This window comes from Ixodes scapularis, unplaced genomic scaffold, assembly GCF_016920785.2.
Source record: "Ixodes scapularis isolate PalLabHiFi unplaced genomic scaffold, ASM1692078v2 PGA_scaffold3__209_contigs__length_174095766, whole genome shotgun sequence".
Taxonomy (NCBI): Eukaryota; Metazoa; Arthropoda; class Arachnida; order Ixodida; family Ixodidae; genus Ixodes; species Ixodes scapularis.
In genome coordinates, this window is record NW_024609868.1 from 22,929,107 (window position 1) to 22,948,645 (window position 19,539).

Sequence of the window (19,539 nt, forward strand, 5' to 3'; positions counted from 1 at the left end):
ATGTATACTGCATGCTGTCTGCTTCAATTTGCAACCGGAAGTCCCGTAGACACTAGCGCCTGCTGAGCCTCTAGCGTTCATTGTAATAACTCTATGGTATGAAAGACACGCTGGTCGTTGCGTACATGATAACGAAATTTTCTGCGCACACGTCTCGTGTATGTTCAATGTTGGCTTTCTACATATGTATGCTTCAAACATGTCTGCCAACTGTTTTCTTTTTTTTCGGATGTAATAGCAAAGTGACCGCGGCTTTTAGGCATAGCAGGTTCACGTATTTGCGTTAGAGTGTGGCCGAGTGCGCTGTCTTCGCTCGAGGGCGCTTACGATCCGAAAGGGTACACTGGCGCCATCCGTCCGATAGCCGTGAAACAGTTTCACTCTGCGCACGTTTGTTGTTGTTATTGTTTTTTTTTTTTCGCGTCATCCTTTTAGTCTGGGCTTAAAACAATTCTAACAATGTTATAAGCGACGCTTTCTCCTAGATAGTACGTAGATTTCATCTCTCGGATACTGCAAAAATCTTCATTTGTGTTACAAATGCCACATGCCATCGACCCGCGGAGGCCCTGGGCTTTTGTCAAGATTATTTGGCGCCAGTGCGCCGATGTACGCGGGAATGGTAATTTTTATTTGGCTAATAATATGGCCCTACTAAAAGTTTTTGACAAATAAAAGGTATATTTGAAGAAAGTAAAATGTAAAATATGGTATATGTTGTGAGTCTCGCCATATTATGCACTTCTCGAGAATATTACGTTTCTTCAACATAATGGCTAGAAACTCAAGATTTACCAAAAGTGGTACCTGTAGGACCCAATTCAAACAAATTGTCGGACCAAGCAAGTAAACGTATACATTTCCGAGTCTTTTTTATTAGTATTAATTAAAATTGTAATATTGACGTCGATAAATATTGCAGGAAATATTACAATTTAACCGGTTGCTCGACTAAAATAAATTATTTACGAAGTTTTGCTGAAAACGTTCGAGAGAGGGCGCAAGCTGCAAATGTTCCAGAATTCCGGAGAATGGGCGCTCTTCACTGGCCCTCTCTGTTTCACACGTAGCAGCTGATGGTCGCGCATGTTTTGTGGCGACAGGAGCCAATATCTTCGTCAATTTAGCCACTATAGGGCGTAAACGTTATTTGCTCACATTTCAGGACACAGGTAACCACGTGACCTGTGATTTGTACACTATAAAAAAGATGTGCATACGTTCGCTTTCTTGTAAAACAGAGAGGCAGTCAATCACGGCGATCAATAGAAGGATCTCAACAATCGACGAAGTTCCGAACACAATTAGATGTAAAAAAGAATGCGATGTGTGTAGGGACAATGGCTATGTGAAACGTCACGCTTTTCGTTCCGCGTTCGTCACATTTTTATGACGTAATCGTATTCTGAGCTTCGTCATACGCTGGAACCCTGTTCGTCATGATTGGCCGTCTTCGTGTTCTGTAAAAAAAAATACTCATATGCGATTTTTTTTTTTTAATATACGGCTTGCAACTTGGTCTGCTTCTTGAGAACCTCGTACGTTTGTTTACCCGCCAGATGCAACCTGCTGCTTTTGTTTCTCACCGACCTCAACCAATGACTGCACGCACTTAGCTGTCTCGACATGGCGCGTTCCCTGCGCGATGACATATAGTTTGGAAAACTCGGAGCGGCGCGAACGCTTTATAGAGTAAACATAATTTTGATTAGGTTCTGTTTCCGCACTGCGTTTTCACCAGAGCGCTATTTTAGAATGTGTCTTACATAAAAGTCAGCTATTTAACATACATGCAATAAAAGTGGAAAGTCACGTGCCGCATCTGGTGTGTTTGTTTATTTTGATACCTCCAGACGTCTGTCGGCCTTTTCAGAGCACTCCAAGCGACTGTTTTTCAGATAGTGGTCAGAGTCGCTAATTTGTGACTGTAAAATGCGCTACAAATTTAGCTGAAACGACGGAATTAAGTCAAGTACAAGGCCCCGTGGTGTCATTTGCTGCATCACAAACAGTTGACACATGCAATATCGGTTTTCTTCCCTTGCTAGGAAAAGTTTGTTTGTAGAGCTGTCCTGTCCATGGCCTTGCCGGGTGAACCAACTTTAAAATAAATTGTAGAGGTGTGCGAATACTAATCCAAATCAAATAGCAATGCGTTATTCATAACCTTCACTGTGGAAGGAAAAGCCACCGTGACCCATTTTCTTAACAGTATTAAAGTAAAGGGTGATAATGAGTTATTTATTCGATTCGAACCGGTATTCGCGCACGTCTAATATGTTATTTTTACATAGTGAATGTTAAGAATGACACAGCCCTATCCGATTCGAACAACTATTCAAACACGTAACACCCCTAGGGGTGTGCGAATATCAGTTCGAAATGAATAGCACTGCGTCATACATAACCTTCACAGTAGAAGGGAAAACACGGCAACCGGTTTTCTTATCAGTGCTAAAGCTAGGGATGACATGAGCTATTTATACGATTCTAACCGGTATTCGCACACCTCTAATATATATGTATTAATACGGAAGCATTGACTATCCCATGGACCGAACCGACGTCATCAGCTTTTGAAGCCGCACCAAACGGCACCTTCACCTGTCCCAATGGAGCGAAGCCTGTCGTCTGTAGCAGAAATGGGATGGATAGGCTCTCATTGGCTCTCGCGCGGCGTAGTTCAAACTCCAAGAAACGCCACCAGAGAACCCTTTTCCATGGCGGTGCAACGCACGCAGCGGCCCGGCCTCCGGTAAGAGGGAGCAGAGCCCCCACGGGCAAACTCCGGAGAGGTTGCGCGGCCGAGCTCAGAGCGACGTGGCCACTTCACGAGAGCGCACGCTCGGCCGTCGGCCGCTACCTCGGCAGTAGCCAAACGTGGCCGTCCACGCCAGTACGCCGCAGATGAACTAAGGGAGCGGAAGAACGACATTTATGCTTTCGCATTCACAACTCATAAGAAATGCTTAGGTGTCTTCTAATATTTTTACATTGTGAATGTTGGAAATGACCTAGCGCTATTCGATTCGAACCACTACTTACGCACCATTGCTGAGGGTGTGCGAATACGAGTTCGAATTGAAAAGTACTGCATCATTCCTAACCTTCACAGTGGAGGGGAAAACCAGAACAACCGGTTTCTTAACAGTGTTAAAGCTAGGGTTGACATTGAGTTATCTATTCGTTTCGAAACGGTATTCGCCGATCTCTAATATATTATTTTTACGTTAAAAATGACCCAGCGCTATTCGATTTAAACAACCATTCACGCACTATACCACTAAGGGTGTGCGAATATCAGTTCGAATTGAATCGCACTGCGTCATCCATAACCTTCACATTGGATGCAGAAGTCACGGGAACCGGGTTTCTTAACAGTGTTAAATCTAAGGATGACACTGGGCTATTTATTCGATTCGAACCGGTACCTTCACGCCTCTACTTCATTATGTGTATATTGTGAAAGTTTAGAATGACCTAGTGCTATTCGGAGATCAGGTCGTCTGCTTCATGCGCAGGAGTTGCGGTGACGTGTGAACGACGCCGAGTTTTGATTGGCTTTGATTGGAAGAACAGTGGTAGACCTGAATGATGGATGCCTTGATGTCTACCCCCTATTTTTTTCATTCAGCCAATAAGAGGTCGGCGTTCTAACGTCATCGCAACCGCTGTATAAGAAGCAGACGAACTTGCGCATACGATTCGAACCCCTATTCACTCCCGACCAGCCACCCCTCTTAATACGAAAACCGGTGCAATTCGAAAGATTATGGCAACTCACGATAAAAAAAATAAGAAATAAAAGGCTGAAACGGTCCGGTCAATGGCTGACGCGGCAGCCAAGCATGACTAAGCTCTCGACGACGTCAGGCCGGTGCCATCTGGCACGCAGCTCGTGTATTGCGAGGTCTCCGAGTGATGCACCAGTCACGTGCGATCACACGACACGGCGGGTTTCACCCCAACTGCGCCGCCGCGGGTTCCGATGTCCCGCACTTGAGTCGATGATGTGTTCGGAGCGGAGGAAGGCGTCCGTTAGGAACACCCGGGAAACACCGCAGTGCAGACAAGACGCGTGCGCGCGGATCCGAGGAGGCGCCATGGCGGTTATTCTGGGACGTGGCGGGATCGGGGGACCCCGAAGACGACGTGGCTGCGAGCAGAGCGTGCGCCCCTCACGCGAACGCCGAGGGGCGCACATGCTCGGCTCGGAGAAACCGGGTCGCCCGTCGACAGCGAGCGACGGGATTACAACGTCGTGCGAGACAGGCGTCACCCGTACGCGCCGTTGACGTGCCGCTCTGAGCCACGACGGACGTAATCCCAACACGAGTGCGCGGTGTACTTGTTTTCCTATAGCCGCCTAATAAAACGGCAGTTATACTCGCATATATTCCTATCGTAGACTCGAAATATACCTAGAATGCCAGAAAATAAGAAACCGTGCGGACGGCGATTTGTAGCAGACGCGTGTGACCATGCTGTCTCCGTGGTTACCAAAAAATAATAAGAATAAAAGACACGAAAAATCGTTTTTCTTTTTTCGCCTTCATCCTAGCACGATGCTGCTTATCATAATTATTTAGTGCAGCTATACCAATGGTTGGTTTTCCAGGTTCGTTGCAGTGCAGTTTGCGCGCCAGAATTTCTGAGGGCTGTTTCGGGCAAGAGTTATGCGCCCCATACTTAACTGCGGGGGACGTAATGATTCACTTATTTCTATCGGCTCGGAAGGACTATAAAAAATTACAATACCATTGCCCCTGAAGAAACAGAGGATGTGGCGGGTCTCGAGTATTTTATTATCGATACGCAGCCGCTGATGTCGCGGTATTGGCCGGTAAAAACACTGTAGAACGAACCACAACGCAAAAACCACGAATATAGTAATTAAGTCACACCCTGCGTTGCTTAAGCAGTTAGTATATAGCCTTAGCTTCGACTACAATCGGATAGGCCCAGAAGAGCTCGTGATGCTCGTTGAAGCAGAGTTAATGGCATTTCGGCGAAGAAACGTTATCTGAACTCGCCTATCGAGAGAAACGAACGTCTGCCTGTATTTTCGTTGTATTTACAAGACAATATCTAGGCGAAATACGTTTACACTGTGAGTGTCATAGTGCAATGGTGGATGCTAAGCATACATACGTCAGTCATGTGCCTAGCTGCAGACGAGTCGTTATTCGCTACACCCCAATCGGTAATAAAAAAAAAAACTTCAGCCTTTCCAGTTTGGTGAAGAAGGAAGACCAGAGAAGCTGTACTATGATGGAAGGCAGTGGCGTACGAACTTGTTTTCGAGCGGAGGGGGGGGGGGGGGGGCAACCCTCCCCCCCCCCCCCCCCCAGGGCAGGGGGGCGGTGCCCTTGGTATCCCTTGGGCGCTGCCGGCCAGTGTTCGCCCTGCCCAGTGGTGGCTGTTTCAGGGGGGGAGGGGAGGCAAAACACATGCCTTGTCCCCCCCCAACCCTGAAAGTCTTGACACCCCCCCCCCCTTCCGGTTGGTACGCCCATGGTGGAAGTGAAGTAATGATCGGCCACGAGTCGGCAAGCCAGAATGGAAAGGCTCGAAAGGTTGCCGCCGTCGCTCATACGCTCTGAACCTTATGACGTGACTCTAGCACTGACTCCTCCGATAATTTCAATGAACACTACTGGCAACACGCACCGTGGCAGTAAGCCGTATGAAATACAAAATTTTATTTACTTTTTCTTTTGCGAGGGGTTGTCGAAGCTGAATGTACTTTGATCCTACGGGTTGCAACAATGAAGTTGTAGAACGTGTAAGCATAGCGTTACTGTAATATCATTACCGTTATAACGCTATGCCGGAAACGGACCGGAAACGTATCGTGAAGAACATGTTACAACCAACCGGCTAAGCTGCCCCTAAAAAGAAAAAAAAATATTAAAAAAATTAAAGATGGTGATTTTCAAGTGTTCCACAGTCAGCCTCGGGTAGTATCGCGTTACTAGTATCGAGATACTATATCTCGTTACTTTTTTTTTTTGTATCTTGTAACTGTAACTCTTTACTTTTTCAAAAAGTATCTGTAACAATAACTTAATTACTTTTTTTGCAAAAGTAACTAAACTGTAACGGCAAAGTCACAGTTACTTCTCGTAAAAATGAACCCTGTCTTTCTTGATGGCTACCGTGGCGTTCAGCCTGTAGACAAGAAGAGACGGAGTTAGGCCTTTGACAGCAAAAGCAAAATTAAAACAAGAAATAAAGAATGTTTCGTTTGCTGGCCCAGTGGCTTTAAGTCAGACTTGTGTAAGTACGCTAGTGTAAAATCCTTGACATTCATCTTGAGAAGAAACAGCGACAAAGAAACTTGGACAAGAGTAAAGAAACATACACGACAGGACGACGCTGATTCAACTAGCCGAACACGTCACATCGTTGCCTTGACATTCAGGCTATCCAAGATTATTTCTCTCATCCCTTTATAATTGTCGGAAAAGTGGAGCTGGAGGTCAGTGAGATTCTTGGCTCAAGCTAAATTACATTAATCTCGCCAGACCATATTTCCCCTGTATGTCATCATAAAAAAGCTGCAGAAATATAGCGTTCCTTCTAGCGCACCTGTCGAACGTCTTGTCAGCAAGGGGTGGGAAAATTTCAACATCAAGAGGGGAGAGTTAAGCGACAAGAACTTCGAAAAGCAGTTGCTGCTTCGATACAACATGTGTGAATAATATAACACGGCGTTATTAAATATATCTCGAAAGGTTGAGTTTTCAGAAATTCCCAAATAAATGTAACTGTTGCTCATTTTGTTCTGTTATCCATGTCTTCATAGTTGCATTCACATATGAGCATCTTGAAAGTAACTAAGTTACTCTGCCGAAATAACTGTAACTGTAACGCGTTACTTTTACTTTTATGTAACTGTAACTTAAATACATTGTTCGGAAAGTAACACTAACTGTAACTAAATAATTTTTAAAAAATAACTTACCCAAGACTGGTCACAGTTCGTTTCCGTTACGTTCCCTGCCTTGTTCCGGTGTGGAGATAACGCCATCGATATTACGGAAATTATAACAATATCTGTGATAGTGTGATTCTTGAACAAGACATGTAAAAACATGTTCACATGTAAAAACTGGAAGTAGTCAGAAGCCGCCAGGCGTGACAAAGGGAAAAGTAATTCGAAAGCTGCGAGGACTCGCTCCCTTTCTCTTACGTTTGATTGCTTTATTTTTGTTTTCTCCGGCCGACACAAAGAATCCGAGGCAGGTGATTTCTCGCGCTTCCTGCGCAGGGCAGCAACTTTTTCCCGCGAACCCAAAACGTTTCAACTTTTCCGAGTGACTTCACCACGAGAATGTAGCCGTTGAGTCACGCTGTTCCTCGGAACGACCGCGCAGTCGTAATCAGCGCGCTCAACTGCGCAGCCCGGGGTTCCGACCCCCCCCCCCCTCTCCCCCCTCTCCGGCTCCGGTTACCCCGGGTTCGCGCAAACCCCTCGCCTTCTGCCGCCCAGTTTAGCGCACCGCTGCCCTCCCCTCCTTCCGTCGGGGAGTCTTGAGAGCCGGCTGGCTGGCTGGCGTGGCCACAAAGCGACTAATCGTTGCTGGACATCGAGATCGAGTCTCCGCTCGCTTTGTTGGCGACGTCCTTGTCGACGACCCTTCCCGGCGTTCCGCGACATAGTCTCGTCATTGTTCCCCCCGGGAGAGGCCAACATAACTCCGCCCCGACGGGAACCCCTCTCCGCCGAAGAAAGCCCGGGTCCGAACCGCACTCTAGAAGCACCGAGCGAGCTGCCGCGAGAAGAACGCGCCATGGACAGAGAGAAGGTCTCCCTGACGCCCGGTTCGATCATCAACGTGCCGCTGGGCGCCACGCTGGAAATGCAGCTCAAGCTGCCCACGGACACCGTGGTGCCCGAGGGACAGGCGTCCACGATCAAGAAGACCACGGAGTCCCGGATGGAGTCGCAGCAGACGAAGCGGGTGGCCCAGTGTGGAGACCACTCGATCGCCGAGTCCAGCCACGCCGTCCAGAAGCTCATGTCCGACTCGAGGTCCATGGTGTCCCAGTCTTCCTTTGAATCCAACGAGGCCCAACGGATTACCAAAACGACGGCACAACAGGTACGTAGCGTTTTTCCTCATGGTGGACTGCCCTGTCACAAGAGTGGCAGATAAGGTAATGAGTGATGGGAACTGAGAAAAACAACAGCAGATCCGTCCTTTTCCAGCGAGCGTCTTTTGAGACTAAGCGCACTTAATGACTTCAAAACACGAACCTTCTCGACGAGCTACATTGCGTAGTATTATCAGGAGGACTTGAAAGCAATAGTCAAAACTTTCTTAATCACTTAACTTTTTACGGTGTGTAATTGGTGTTTCCGAATTTTATATTTTTTTTTCTTTTTTTCCGGGAAGGGCGAGGGGGGGATTTGATGCATTTGTTTGTGCATTTATCTGTAAAAACAACATTGCATAATATTCTTCTCTTCTTTTTGCGAGCACTGGACAATTCCGATATTTATAACTAATTTGGAAATAACGGCGTTGAGGATGATGCACCCGACATGAAAGAGGGTGATAATCGGAAAACTACGTTTTGGATCTGCAGAGCAATACGGCTGGCTAGGTGTGACAGACTGCTCTAGAACACTGATATTTATCGGTTGAAATCAATCTTGAAAAGTTAATTCGGCAAACATTTAAGATTGCTCATATTTTCACTTCTTAGTGGCCAATGGCGTCGGATGCACGGACTCGCTAAAGTCGCTGAACAAAAACAACCTTTAATCAAAACAAGAAAGAAAAAAAAACTATAAGAAAAAAACTTAGCATAAGCTGATAGTCCTGGTTGGCTATTCTGCGAATTAAATAGAAATAGGACGGAGATATTCGTTGGGGTAGTCTAATTTAATTGCCAGTTTGAGAACATGGTAGCGCTTTTTGACAGAACACGGTCCCCTCTTGTCCGTGTCAAAAAGCGCCCTACCATGTTCTTAAAGTTCAAGCTCCAATTCACCCTAACAATCAGCACCGATATATCGCCAGATCAGATTTATGGTTATTATATGAATACTGGCGTTTCGATTGTCTTTGAGTTAAATCTCGCGTTAAGGTCCTATTACTACTCATTTTCATAAGGTCGGGCTAGTCGCTTACAAAAATGTGGCAGTAGGGAGATTTAGTAGATCGTTCCGTTAACTTCGATAACACTACCCGATACCTCGTCGACGTCTTTGCACGTGTATCGTATCGTAATCGGGTACTGTTATCAGAGTTATCGGGACGACCTAATAAAACTCCCTATTGATGGTTCGTATTTAATCTAACGTCCTTTTTACGCGCTCATTCTGAACCTAGTCATTCCTACGCGGTGTGCTGAAGCGCCGCAGTTATATAAGCGCGGTGCGAAGGACGAGCCGGAGAGGAGAAAAAAGATTATGTGGCTCATTTCACGCCAGACGTGTTCTGACGCTTTGGCGAGCGCGTTGGATCTGCTGGAACGCTCTCAACTTGGCGCCGTTCTCTGTCTCGCAGCAAATGAAGTACTCGAAACAGACTTTCTCCTCGAGCAGCAGCTTCGAGTCGTCGTTCCCGTGATGCCGCCCGCCGGAACGTTCCATCGGCCACGTCGACGGAAGCCTCGACCACATCTCACCGCTCTTCGGAACATTTTCGTTTCAATAAACCCTTTTCATTTGTACGTCCCGTGTCTCGCAGCGCACTTCGCCGACGCCTCCCTCCCCCCCCCCCCCCCCCCCCAAAAAAAAAAGAAGAAAAAACTGCCCGAACATGATTGGAAAAAACAACAAAGATACTATGTTTGGTGTAGACACGATAAAATTATCTCCGGTCGTGCCTTGGAAATTTTCTAAGCACTTCGTACATTTGCGTACTTCGCGAGCATGTCTGCAGAAAGATTTTGTACCACCAACGTGGTGGGGCCGCCATACAAGGAACAAAGACGCCTCATAACATGTCTACAGATTTTTTTTTTGTGCGATGTATCAGCAATGTTATTACTTCACAGTCTATGAGATTGCAACATGAAAAAAGCACGCAAAAGAAAAGCTCGAGGTACACTTAAGCACTTCTTATGAGTTGTGAATGCGAAAGCATGCAAGCCGCTCGTCCGCTCCCTTTCTCGTCTGCTGCGTACTTTTCATCGTCGGTCGGCGCGTGTGCTCCCCTGGTGACCTTGGACGCTCCGCGCTAATGGACACGCAGCGTCATGGGGTGAGCGGTCGTGGAAACTGACGACCGCATCGGCCAATGGGAGCCCCGTCGACGCAGGCCAGCCAATGGAACCGAAGGAAACTATCTGCAATTTTCGCGCTTACGACTGATGACGTCAGCTCCGCTCCATGCTTTCGCATTAAAAAAAAAAAGAAAAACAATCTCGAACCAAAAGAAAAACATGAACGTCATAAGCCATGCTCCGCCTCCTTTTGGTCGTCTGTGACGATGGAATTTTGAGTTCAAGCCAGTGAGATCGAGCGCGAAGACGCTGATGGGATACGAGTGCTGTTGCGTCAGTGCTCGGCTGGGCCTCGTGTCCAATCAATGCGTCAAAGGACGCTCGGCGTCGGGTTCGGGGCTAACTGCCGAGTTGGCGCCATCCGACTGGGATGACGGTCCGTGGAGGAAGAGAAAGACGTTCGCAGACCTCGATTATTTTATACGGCGAGAAACTGAGGGAAAGGAGGAGACAAGAGTGCGCGGGGACTTCGGACCGCCGAGCTCTGGTTGGAATGACTAGAGGGTACACCTAAAGCTACGCGGAGAGCAAGTAGTCAGCTTCTTGGGCAGAGGTTGCGGTGACGTCAAAACGACGCCGTGTTCTGATAGGGTTCGATTGGAGGAATAGTGGGTAGGGCTCAATGCTTCATGTCTTAAGGTCTACCCACTATTTTTTTTCTTGTTAATCAGCCAATAAAAGCTCGGCTTTCTGAAGTCATCGGAACCCCCGTGCAAGAAGCAGACGAAATTGCGCTCCGCACAGTTTCCTCTGTCTCCACTGCGCTCGTCGAACGCGTTAGAACGCGGAACGCCGGCGTCCGACGTTTGGCTTTCGGATTCTAACGCGTTCAACGAGTGCGGTGAAGACAAAGGCAGCCTTAGTCTCCGTATCGTGTTTTAGACCATATCGCTGGCGACGCCTTAAAGGAGCAATGCAACAGTTTTTGTACTTTGCGCAAATACCGCTTAACACGAATCCCTAACGTTAATGACCTATGAAACACGCGTTCGTTCTTTATCCCACGCAATAGAAGTCCCAGAAAAAAATTTAAGAGAAACGAGCAGCGTTCACCCCCTCAACTCGCAGCCAGAACAAGCGGCCACGTGATCTGGAGCCGATTATATGCCGCCAGTGTTGATCATAGCCACGCGCTGGGGTTGGCAAAGCGCAGGACACGCGCTGAGTTCCAGACATTGTTATGGTTCGGCTGTTGTCGTCGTTGCAGCGATTGGACACGGGTCACAACCCGAATGCTTCTCGAGCTAGCAATTGTCACGAGCCCAAGTCGAGTGCCCACGCAATGCTCGGGTCCAATCTATGAACCGCATTCAAATATCGTCACTTGGGTGTACTGCGATCCCCGAGTTACATCATCAAATTTTGCAAAGGAAAGATTGAATGAAAATGATCGCTTTTGTCCTTGAAATTACACCGCAAACAAACGAGTTTCTTGGCCAATGGCGTTGCGTGTGAGTATCCTTGAGTCGCAGGTGTGCCAGTAAGCTCGTGTAGAGAGAAAAACATTCCAATTGAATATCGTTGCACCGCTCCTTTAATGTGCAAAAAGAGGCAGCAAACTGTCGTCAGTAAGCTCTGTGCCTAGTTCTTTTGTAGCTTACTTTGCGGGGAAACACCGGAATCGCGTATTGAATAAGAATCAATAAAGTTGACAAGCGCTCGAACAACTTCAACCCGCGCGGTAAAACGAACACGCCTAACCTTTCAGGCTATAGCTGAGCTAGCAGGCACGTAGGCAAGGGGGGGGGGGGGGGGGGGGGGGAGATATGGAATCCGGGCCCTTACCCCCCCCCCCCCCCCCCGAAACAAAATCCTGGCTACGTGCCTGTGAGCTAGTGTGTGCGTATCGGTAAAGGGTCAGCTCGAACTTACGTAGAAACAAAAAGTAGAGCATTCAAAAATAACGTGCACTAAAGAAAAGTTGCTACCCAGCTGTTTTGCCTTGTCCCGTCTCTTCTATGTTTGTTTCTGTAAGTTCGAGCATACCCATCACCTAACCTTTGGTCTGCTTTCTTTTTCTGCTCTTCTGTCGCTTTCTTTCTCGTTCTTTTTCTCGGGACCTCCGATATCAGCGCTCAGGATTTGCCGCGCTCTGCTCCCGTCTTTTCCTCTCCTGGTGTTGAATTCACCCGTACCTGCTACGACGGAAGCCGAGCATAACACCATGTTCTTAATAAAAAAAAAAAAGTATGTGAGGTCGCTTTCCTGCAGAACAAAAAGACAGCCAATCGCGGCAAACAATAGAATGGTTCCAGCGAATGACAAAGCCCGCAATACAATTAGTATTGAAAAAAAAAATTGCAATGTGCGCAGCAGGGACAACGAACGACTGAAACGCCCCGCTCATTGCCCCAGCGTACTCTGCATTTCTGCGGTCTAATCGTATCCTGAGCTTCGTCACTTGCATCAGGCTTATTACTCGCCTCGATTGGCTGTCGCAGTGTTCCGCAAAAAGAAAACTCGCGAATTTGGTTTTTTTTTTTTTTTCTTTTTTTTTATAGACTGCAAATTTCTTAGAGGTTTTTCCATGTGTGCTGTTCCGATATGCACCTGAAACACGAATCATTGTTCTTCCTTTAACGAGTTTAGCCAATGAGATGAGCGAGCGGTGTCGTGCCCCAAAGAAAATACAGTCTCAGATGCTCAAGAAAGAGAAAGATAAATGGTTGGTGCTCAGATTTCAATGCGATGCACTCACAAGGACCTTCGAGCGTGCAGCGTTTCAGACATTTGTGAGTTCTATGGTTTTGTTTTTTTCGTTATCGCCAAACACCAGACAAGCTGTTCTATGTGTTGTTGTTGTCGTTTTTCTTAATTTGCTGATTCATAACCAAAGAAGGGTTTGGTAAAGGATCAGTGTGGGTATTAAAAACAAAGGTCACTGAGATACTAGCGTCGACTTGTGACGCCACTCATACCTTATTTTTTTTGTTGTTGTTGTTGTTGCTGTCAGAATCATTGAAATCGTACCCCCCCCCCCCCCACGCACACACACAAAAAAAAAAGAAACTGAAAATTAATTTATTAGAGTGTTTGAAGTTATTTACAGTGTACCTGCAAGTATTCGTGGCAATATGGAGTAATATTGATGAGGCAAGATTGCTGTATTCAGATTATGACAGCAGGAAGTTAGTCTGCACGCTAAAGACCTGATAATTTAATGTACATGGTGCAGAAATGATAGCAGGACCAATGACAATTTAAATGCTATTTCACAAAAAAAAGAATGGACAAGGGCGGGTACCCAACCCATGTTAAATTGCACAATCTGTTGAAGCATGAAAGTAGCAATAAAAATTGCCCCCCCCCCCCCCCCCCCCTAAAAAAATAAAATCAAACAACGCTGTTTTTTGCAAAAACCTATTTTGGAAAAGCAAAAAAAAATATATTGACTCATATGTGTGTTTTTTTGTTGTTGTTTTTTCGCCATTTGTAGATTTCTTCATCTGTACTGAGGAGCTCAGTGGCGACATTCCCATCTGGAAAGTTGGAGACAAATCCTCTCATGCGGCTTTGTTTTCGCAATTACATGTTGTTTTTTATTTGAATAATCGCTAATCAGGTTGTGTATTATATGTTCAGTCGGTTGTGCGAGATCATCAAGTACAGGACAAATATGTTTCTCACTTGCTAGGTAAAGCAAACAAAGTAAATACGCGAATGAAAGTAACACGCTCGCCAGGTGGCGCAAGCCCCCTCCCGGTTTAAGAAAGTTTGCACTTGCTACTCAAATGGATTTTCCCTATTTTTATTAGCTGATATCGAAGAAGAAACGCGGGGCTAGCAGCGGAATTATCGAGCGTGTAGATGACAGTGCAAGTCACACTTCCAACGTCCCTTGTGTGAGGAAAAAGGGGTGGTAGTATATTTCTATGAGCTCGCGCGCACACAACCGCAACACACTGTTGTGAAAATAACCTGCCGTCCAGGATGTTCACCGTAAGAGGGAAAAATCAGTAATCAAAAGACACTTCATTTGTTTTTTTGATTGTGTACTTACTTAGTCTAAAAGGTCGAAATAGAAAAAGAAGTGTCCGAAAGAGTTTTAGTGCGCTGTAGAGCTGCAAATAGCAACGGGTCACTGCACGGCGGAGGATGGCACGTCTGGAGCGATATTTTACGTTCTTGTGGCCCATGAGCAGTTTTCGGAACGAACGCTCCCAGTACAATCGCGAACTTCATGAGTTGGTTTCGAAATTGACGGACATTGCTTCAGCGTGCGCACAAGGGGTAGTCATTACTGCGGGATGCACGCTAGAAAGCTGAGGTGAGCAGTCTGAGCACTGTCCAAATCACTAAAGCAGTGAGTCCTTCTTCGGCGTTTTTGTCCCGAAATTTCCCTGGCTGCGAAGCAATGCGGGGCGCAATGTTTGTCTGCTTCTTGTGGAGAAGTTTCTCTTTTTGGCTGGTTGAAGATAGTGGGTCGGCCTCAAGACATCTAGCATCGAGGTCTACCTTCTGTACTTCAGAAGATTTTTTGGCGGTCAATGTCATTTACACCTCAAACTTTATAGGCAGAAAACTCCAACACCCATTCACGAGTTAATGCGCTGGAATCGACTGGAAGAATTGTGTTAAATCCGGGGTCACACTGCTTACACATCATACTGAGGACAGTCCGCAAGCAGATTCGAAGGCGAGTCACCGCGAGATCCGTGCTCCGAATGCCGCATGGCAATGAGTCCAAGGAGAAAACTTGGGCAGGCGGCATTCGAACCACAGATATCGCGGTGACTCGTATTTGCAGACTGTCTTTTGGATGATGTATGAGCGGTGTGTATTCTCACTCCGGTTAACCCATAGAAATAAAATAAAAGTAAAAATTAATATTGAATTTAAGGACCTGGTGGAGTTTGTCCACCAGGTCCTTGAGACAACGCCCTCCAACGCCCTGGAGGGCGTTGTCTCACGCAATCAAATGTGTGATTTTAACAATTCAGCGAAAGCTATATCTTTCACGAATCATGTTACGTCATCAGCGGCTGCAGTGACCGTCATATGACCTCCGGCATTGCCCCAAGTCACGTTCTTCGCTGGAGCTCTCAACGCACAGGCTGACAGAGCGGTGAATATACGTTCGTTCAAAGGCACAACGATGAGTACAAAAAAGAAAAACGGTGAATATAGTTTTGCAATAGGTACTTGGAACGTGTTCGAATTCAACAGATAAATCAGTTAGAACTTGTTCCCTTCTTGTGTCAAAAAATGTTTCTTCTAAAACTATGAAAGGCCGTGCAGGTCTCTCTCGGGTAGTTTCACAGCCAGGAAAAGCCACTTCAACGTGCCATAAAGTTGCCTTCCCGGAAAACAAAACAAAACAAAACAAAAAAAAATTAGGAGACCTATGAATGCAATTTCCTGCGTTCCGGAGTTGCCCCCCTGTCTACCCCATTTGGCTGAGGGTATTCAGACCTCGTGCAGGACCTTCCCCGTCCCTGACGCCAAGCAGCTGGTGTGCGGCATTTCTCGTTCAAGGAAGCCCCACAGACTGGCAAAAACTTGCGTTCCGTCTCGAACGAAGATTTATTTTGGCTAACGAAGGTCTTCGGGCTGTCTCCACCTATATTTCTTTCTTTCTTTTTTTTTTTTTTTTTTTTTCATAGGCGCGCGTTTTACCCATTTCTTTTTCCTTCCTTCATTTCTTTCGGACGAGGAACCCGGTGTTTATTTAAGACATTGTTTAAAGAAAACAACCAGATCTAAAGTTAAGTCGGACCTGGCAGACACGCCGCAGATGGCCGACACCAATCTAAACTTGGTAGCATTTGATCCCGTTAAGAGCCCGGACTGGTGAAAAGTCCTGACAGCGGACACTCGTTGTTTTGAGATTCTCCCCACTTTGATAGAAGCGAGTTCATCCATTGTTTCGTTACACCTGTTGGGCCGGCCTAATTGGAGCAATCGTGTACATTAAAGATCTGCGTGTAGAAATAATCGACTCTTTTCCACATAGTTCTTTCTGACTCTGTTTCTGTATACTTTGAACTTTAAGTTCTACCGTAACTAAAGCTACCGTAACATCCCGAGGGATTTCCTGCTTCGAAAGATGGCCCACCACTGTTTTGTGTTCTGGTATTTATTTTTTGACAAAGAGAACCACCTAGAAATTGCCCACCCTCATAAAAAAATAGTGTTATGAGACTTGAGACAGTTTGTGCAATCGGGTAAGCAATATGAGTTTCGACAATCGTAGCCTCTGCTTCTTACATTACTTAGCAGATAGAGTAATTTACAAAGTTCTTTCAATGGACTTCAAATAATGAAATACTCGTATCGTAGATTAGGGCAACTGATGTAAGCATAAGTAAATGAGAAACCAAGTCGCACATTTCTTTTTCTTCGTTCTTCTTGGGTTGCCGACCAAAAGTTACAACCCAAACTACTTTTCCACCTCAAATGACTACCGGGGGCTATCTTACAGGATATTAGTTGGAGGTGTGATACCTTTTTGGTAGCACAGGTTAATACATCATTCATAATTTTTCTTCTAGTTAACGGTTGATTATATTTGCTACTACTGCAGGTTTGCTCGGATTTATGTTTAGATTTAGAAGTCCATATCTTTCAAGGCTCTGTAGTACAGACCAGATAAACTTTTAATTTTAGTTTATCTGACGCCTATTCTATCTTCCGAAGGCCTTTAGATTGTTTGAAAGTATAAGGTTTCAAGCTGACTGCTTGTGTCTGTGTACTGGGATCCTTATATCTCGAAGCGTCGATGCGAGCCATGGAATCTTAACCTTGCTCATAGTTAAATATTCGCATTCATAGGGAAAATATTTACGGTCACGGAGACTACAACTGTCATAGATAAGTTGTCACCGTTTAGCATTGAAGTAAACAAATTACCGCATTAATTCGTATCTAAGCATACATTTAATTAAACAAAACAAAAAAATAAGACCGCAGGTTCGTTTTTCTTTAAAGCGCATGGAAAGCCAATCAGAAATCCACAGATAGAGAAGCAAAGATATTAGTGACGCTAAAAAATGGGATTTTGCGTTCGAGTGTGATGGCACACTAGCGCCATCTATGAGGAAGCCCTGGAACAGTTTCGATCTGCGTGTAACTATACTAAAGGTTTTCCAGCATTTGCGGGATCAAACCTGCGCGCCATCTGTGAGGAATGGCCGCTTAAATCATTGCCAGAATTGGCGAGTTTCGGAATGGCGTACGCAAAAGCTTTGCGTATACGCAAAGAAATGGCTGCGTGGCCACATTGCGCATGCGCCGAGCATGAATTACGTTTTGGATGTACCCATGGTGGCGACGCTATTTCTTTGCGTAAACACCAAGCCATTGCGTAGGCCATTCTAAAACTCGCGGCATGGTAAAAGAATGACGCGTAAAGGTGAGTGGGAAAACGTTTATTGGGCCATGAAATTTTAGAGGCGGTTGCACCGCGGCAGGAACCCTTTTAGGTGAAGGGGATTATAAGTATCAGCCGAGGCCGGGTGATATCCAAGTGGAATAATAGAGACTTTGGCAACTTTCATCGGTGGAATTTTCGGGCGCACCCTGGCTTAACACACTCCTCAAGGTTCATGGCTTGCTGCGTAAAATATACGCAGACCCGAAGTGTTCCAGGGTTACCCGATTGGTGGCGCCACTATGCTGTCTCGACATAAGCGGTCACACGCGGTTGGAACGGAATGGATTATGCTCATACACAAATATATAAATCAGTTTTTAGTGCCTCAACGCTGGTCACCTTTCTTTTTTCTCTTTATCGATGATCCTTAAAGCAGAGGTCACACTGCTTATACATCATATACGAAGGGCAGTCTACCTACAGATTCAAACGCGAGTAACCGCGAGATCTGTGCTTTGAATGCCGCGTGGAAATGAGTTCAAGGGGAATAGTTGGCACGAGGCATTCGAACCACGGACATCGCGGTGACTCGTGTTTGCAGACTGTCTTTTGTATGATGCATGAGCAGTGTGGCCATCCGCGGGTTTTGGGAGAAAGTAAACCCGTGGGCTTTGGCCATGGAATGGTCGAGTCGGGTAGTTGCGGTAACTCGACTGATGAGTGGAACAGAGGTTTATCGGTACCTGCTCTCCCGTGGTGCAGAGCCTGACGGAGACCACGAAGGTGAGCTCGAGCCTTCCATCGGGAGGCTCCATGTACTCGCTGACCGTGACGAACCGATCGACTACGACCACGACCGACCCCAAGAAGGTGGCACCTCCGACCGCACCCAAGCCCAAGCTCTGGCTGAACACCGACATCAAGTCGGACGTGCAGCGCTTCGGGTTCCCGCCAGAGAGACCCGCTTCCAGCGCAAGCGTGAGTGCATCCGCTCCTTGTCTACGCCCGTGACTTCTGATATTTTTGGCGCGCAAAGCTCGCTGGCCGGCAATCTCGGAGGCCATGTTACATACACCCTTCGTAGTCCTAAAAGCGCCCGTAGGTGGTACTGCATTTGGCGACCAGTTCATTGCTTCTGCTCGCGTGTACGTCCGCGCTATCAGAAGCAACGCGTTCCCAACCCTCCAAAAAAAGCTTCTGAAACGCTTCTGCAGCGTACACTCGTTTCCGAGAGAAAAGTACGAGGAAGGATACGTTGAAATCGCAAAGGCCACAAACGCCTCGGTTAGCGTTTTGCGATGCACGAGGATGTCACTGACCCTCTGAGGTGTGAGATTCATCTTTCTCCATATTCCCTTCCTTAATTTTATTTTATCAGTGTCACTCATTTACTTCATATCCCCTCCCCTCAGTGTAAAGTAGTCCACTAGAGCTATGAGCTAAGGCCAAACTTTCTGCTTTTCAATCATCCTCTTACTCACCCCACCAATACAAGGCGTGCTGTTTTATCGCTTCCAATTGTGCTGCACCCTTTCAAATGTACATACGGTTAAGACATATGCAGAGTTCAACCAGCTGTACTTCGTTTCCCCTTAAGTCCAGACCAGGGTGTAAGAGAGACAGGTGGTGAAACGAGAGCCAAATGAACGACCGGACTGTGTCCCCCTCGGTTTTCTTAGGGAGGCTCAAGTGAGGGTGGGTGCAACTGCTAGATCGGCGATCACGGGACATGGACGCCATTTAATTGCTAAAGTTTGCTGGGAGTCTATGGGGCAAAGAGTCGTTTTCTTTCCTAACTCGGGTCATAAAAGCCCATTAAGGTGCTTGAATAATTTACACGAGGTATAAATGATTACTTTTCCATAGCCACCAGTTTTGTTGCGATAGGTTAAGTATTTTTTTAACGCGAAAAATGGTAAATTCCGCCATCTTGGACGTTGCTGCTTGTCTGGCAACTTTGCTTTCTCCGCTCGACGTTTGCAATT

General features: G+C 46.3%; 2 protein-coding genes across 2 annotated transcripts in view; both read left to right on the forward strand.

The window, feature by feature from the left end:
• Positions 1-19,539, forward strand: part of LOC8034309 (synaptopodin 2-like protein) — an 85,798-nt gene that overhangs the window by 39,743 nt on the left and 26,516 nt on the right. Inside the window, exon 5 of the mRNA XM_029975981.4 lies at positions 18,317-18,532. Coding sequence (XP_029831841.2) covers positions 18,317-18,532 — 216 coding nt within the window. The remainder of the gene's footprint in view (positions 1-18,316; positions 18,533-19,539) is intronic.
• LOC115316585 lies at positions 7,381-9,687 on the forward strand. Its single transcript, XM_029975982.3, has 2 exons — positions 7,381-8,108; positions 9,522-9,687. The coding sequence occupies exons 1-2, from the start codon at positions 7,797-7,799 to the stop codon at positions 9,582-9,584; spliced, it is 375 nt and encodes a 124-aa protein (XP_029831842.1). The 5' UTR covers positions 7,381-7,796; the 3' UTR covers positions 9,585-9,687.

Bases quoted from the DNA above. Each gene is read 5' to 3' on its own strand.
- LOC115316585 (XM_029975982.3), top strand. From the start codon at position 7,797: ATGGACAGAGAGAAGGTCTCCCTGACGCCCGGTTCGATCATCAACGTG. The intron at 8,109-9,521 runs GTACGTAGCGTT...TCTGTCTCGCAG, and splicing joins CCAAAACGACGGCACAACAG to CAAATGAAGTACTCGAAACA.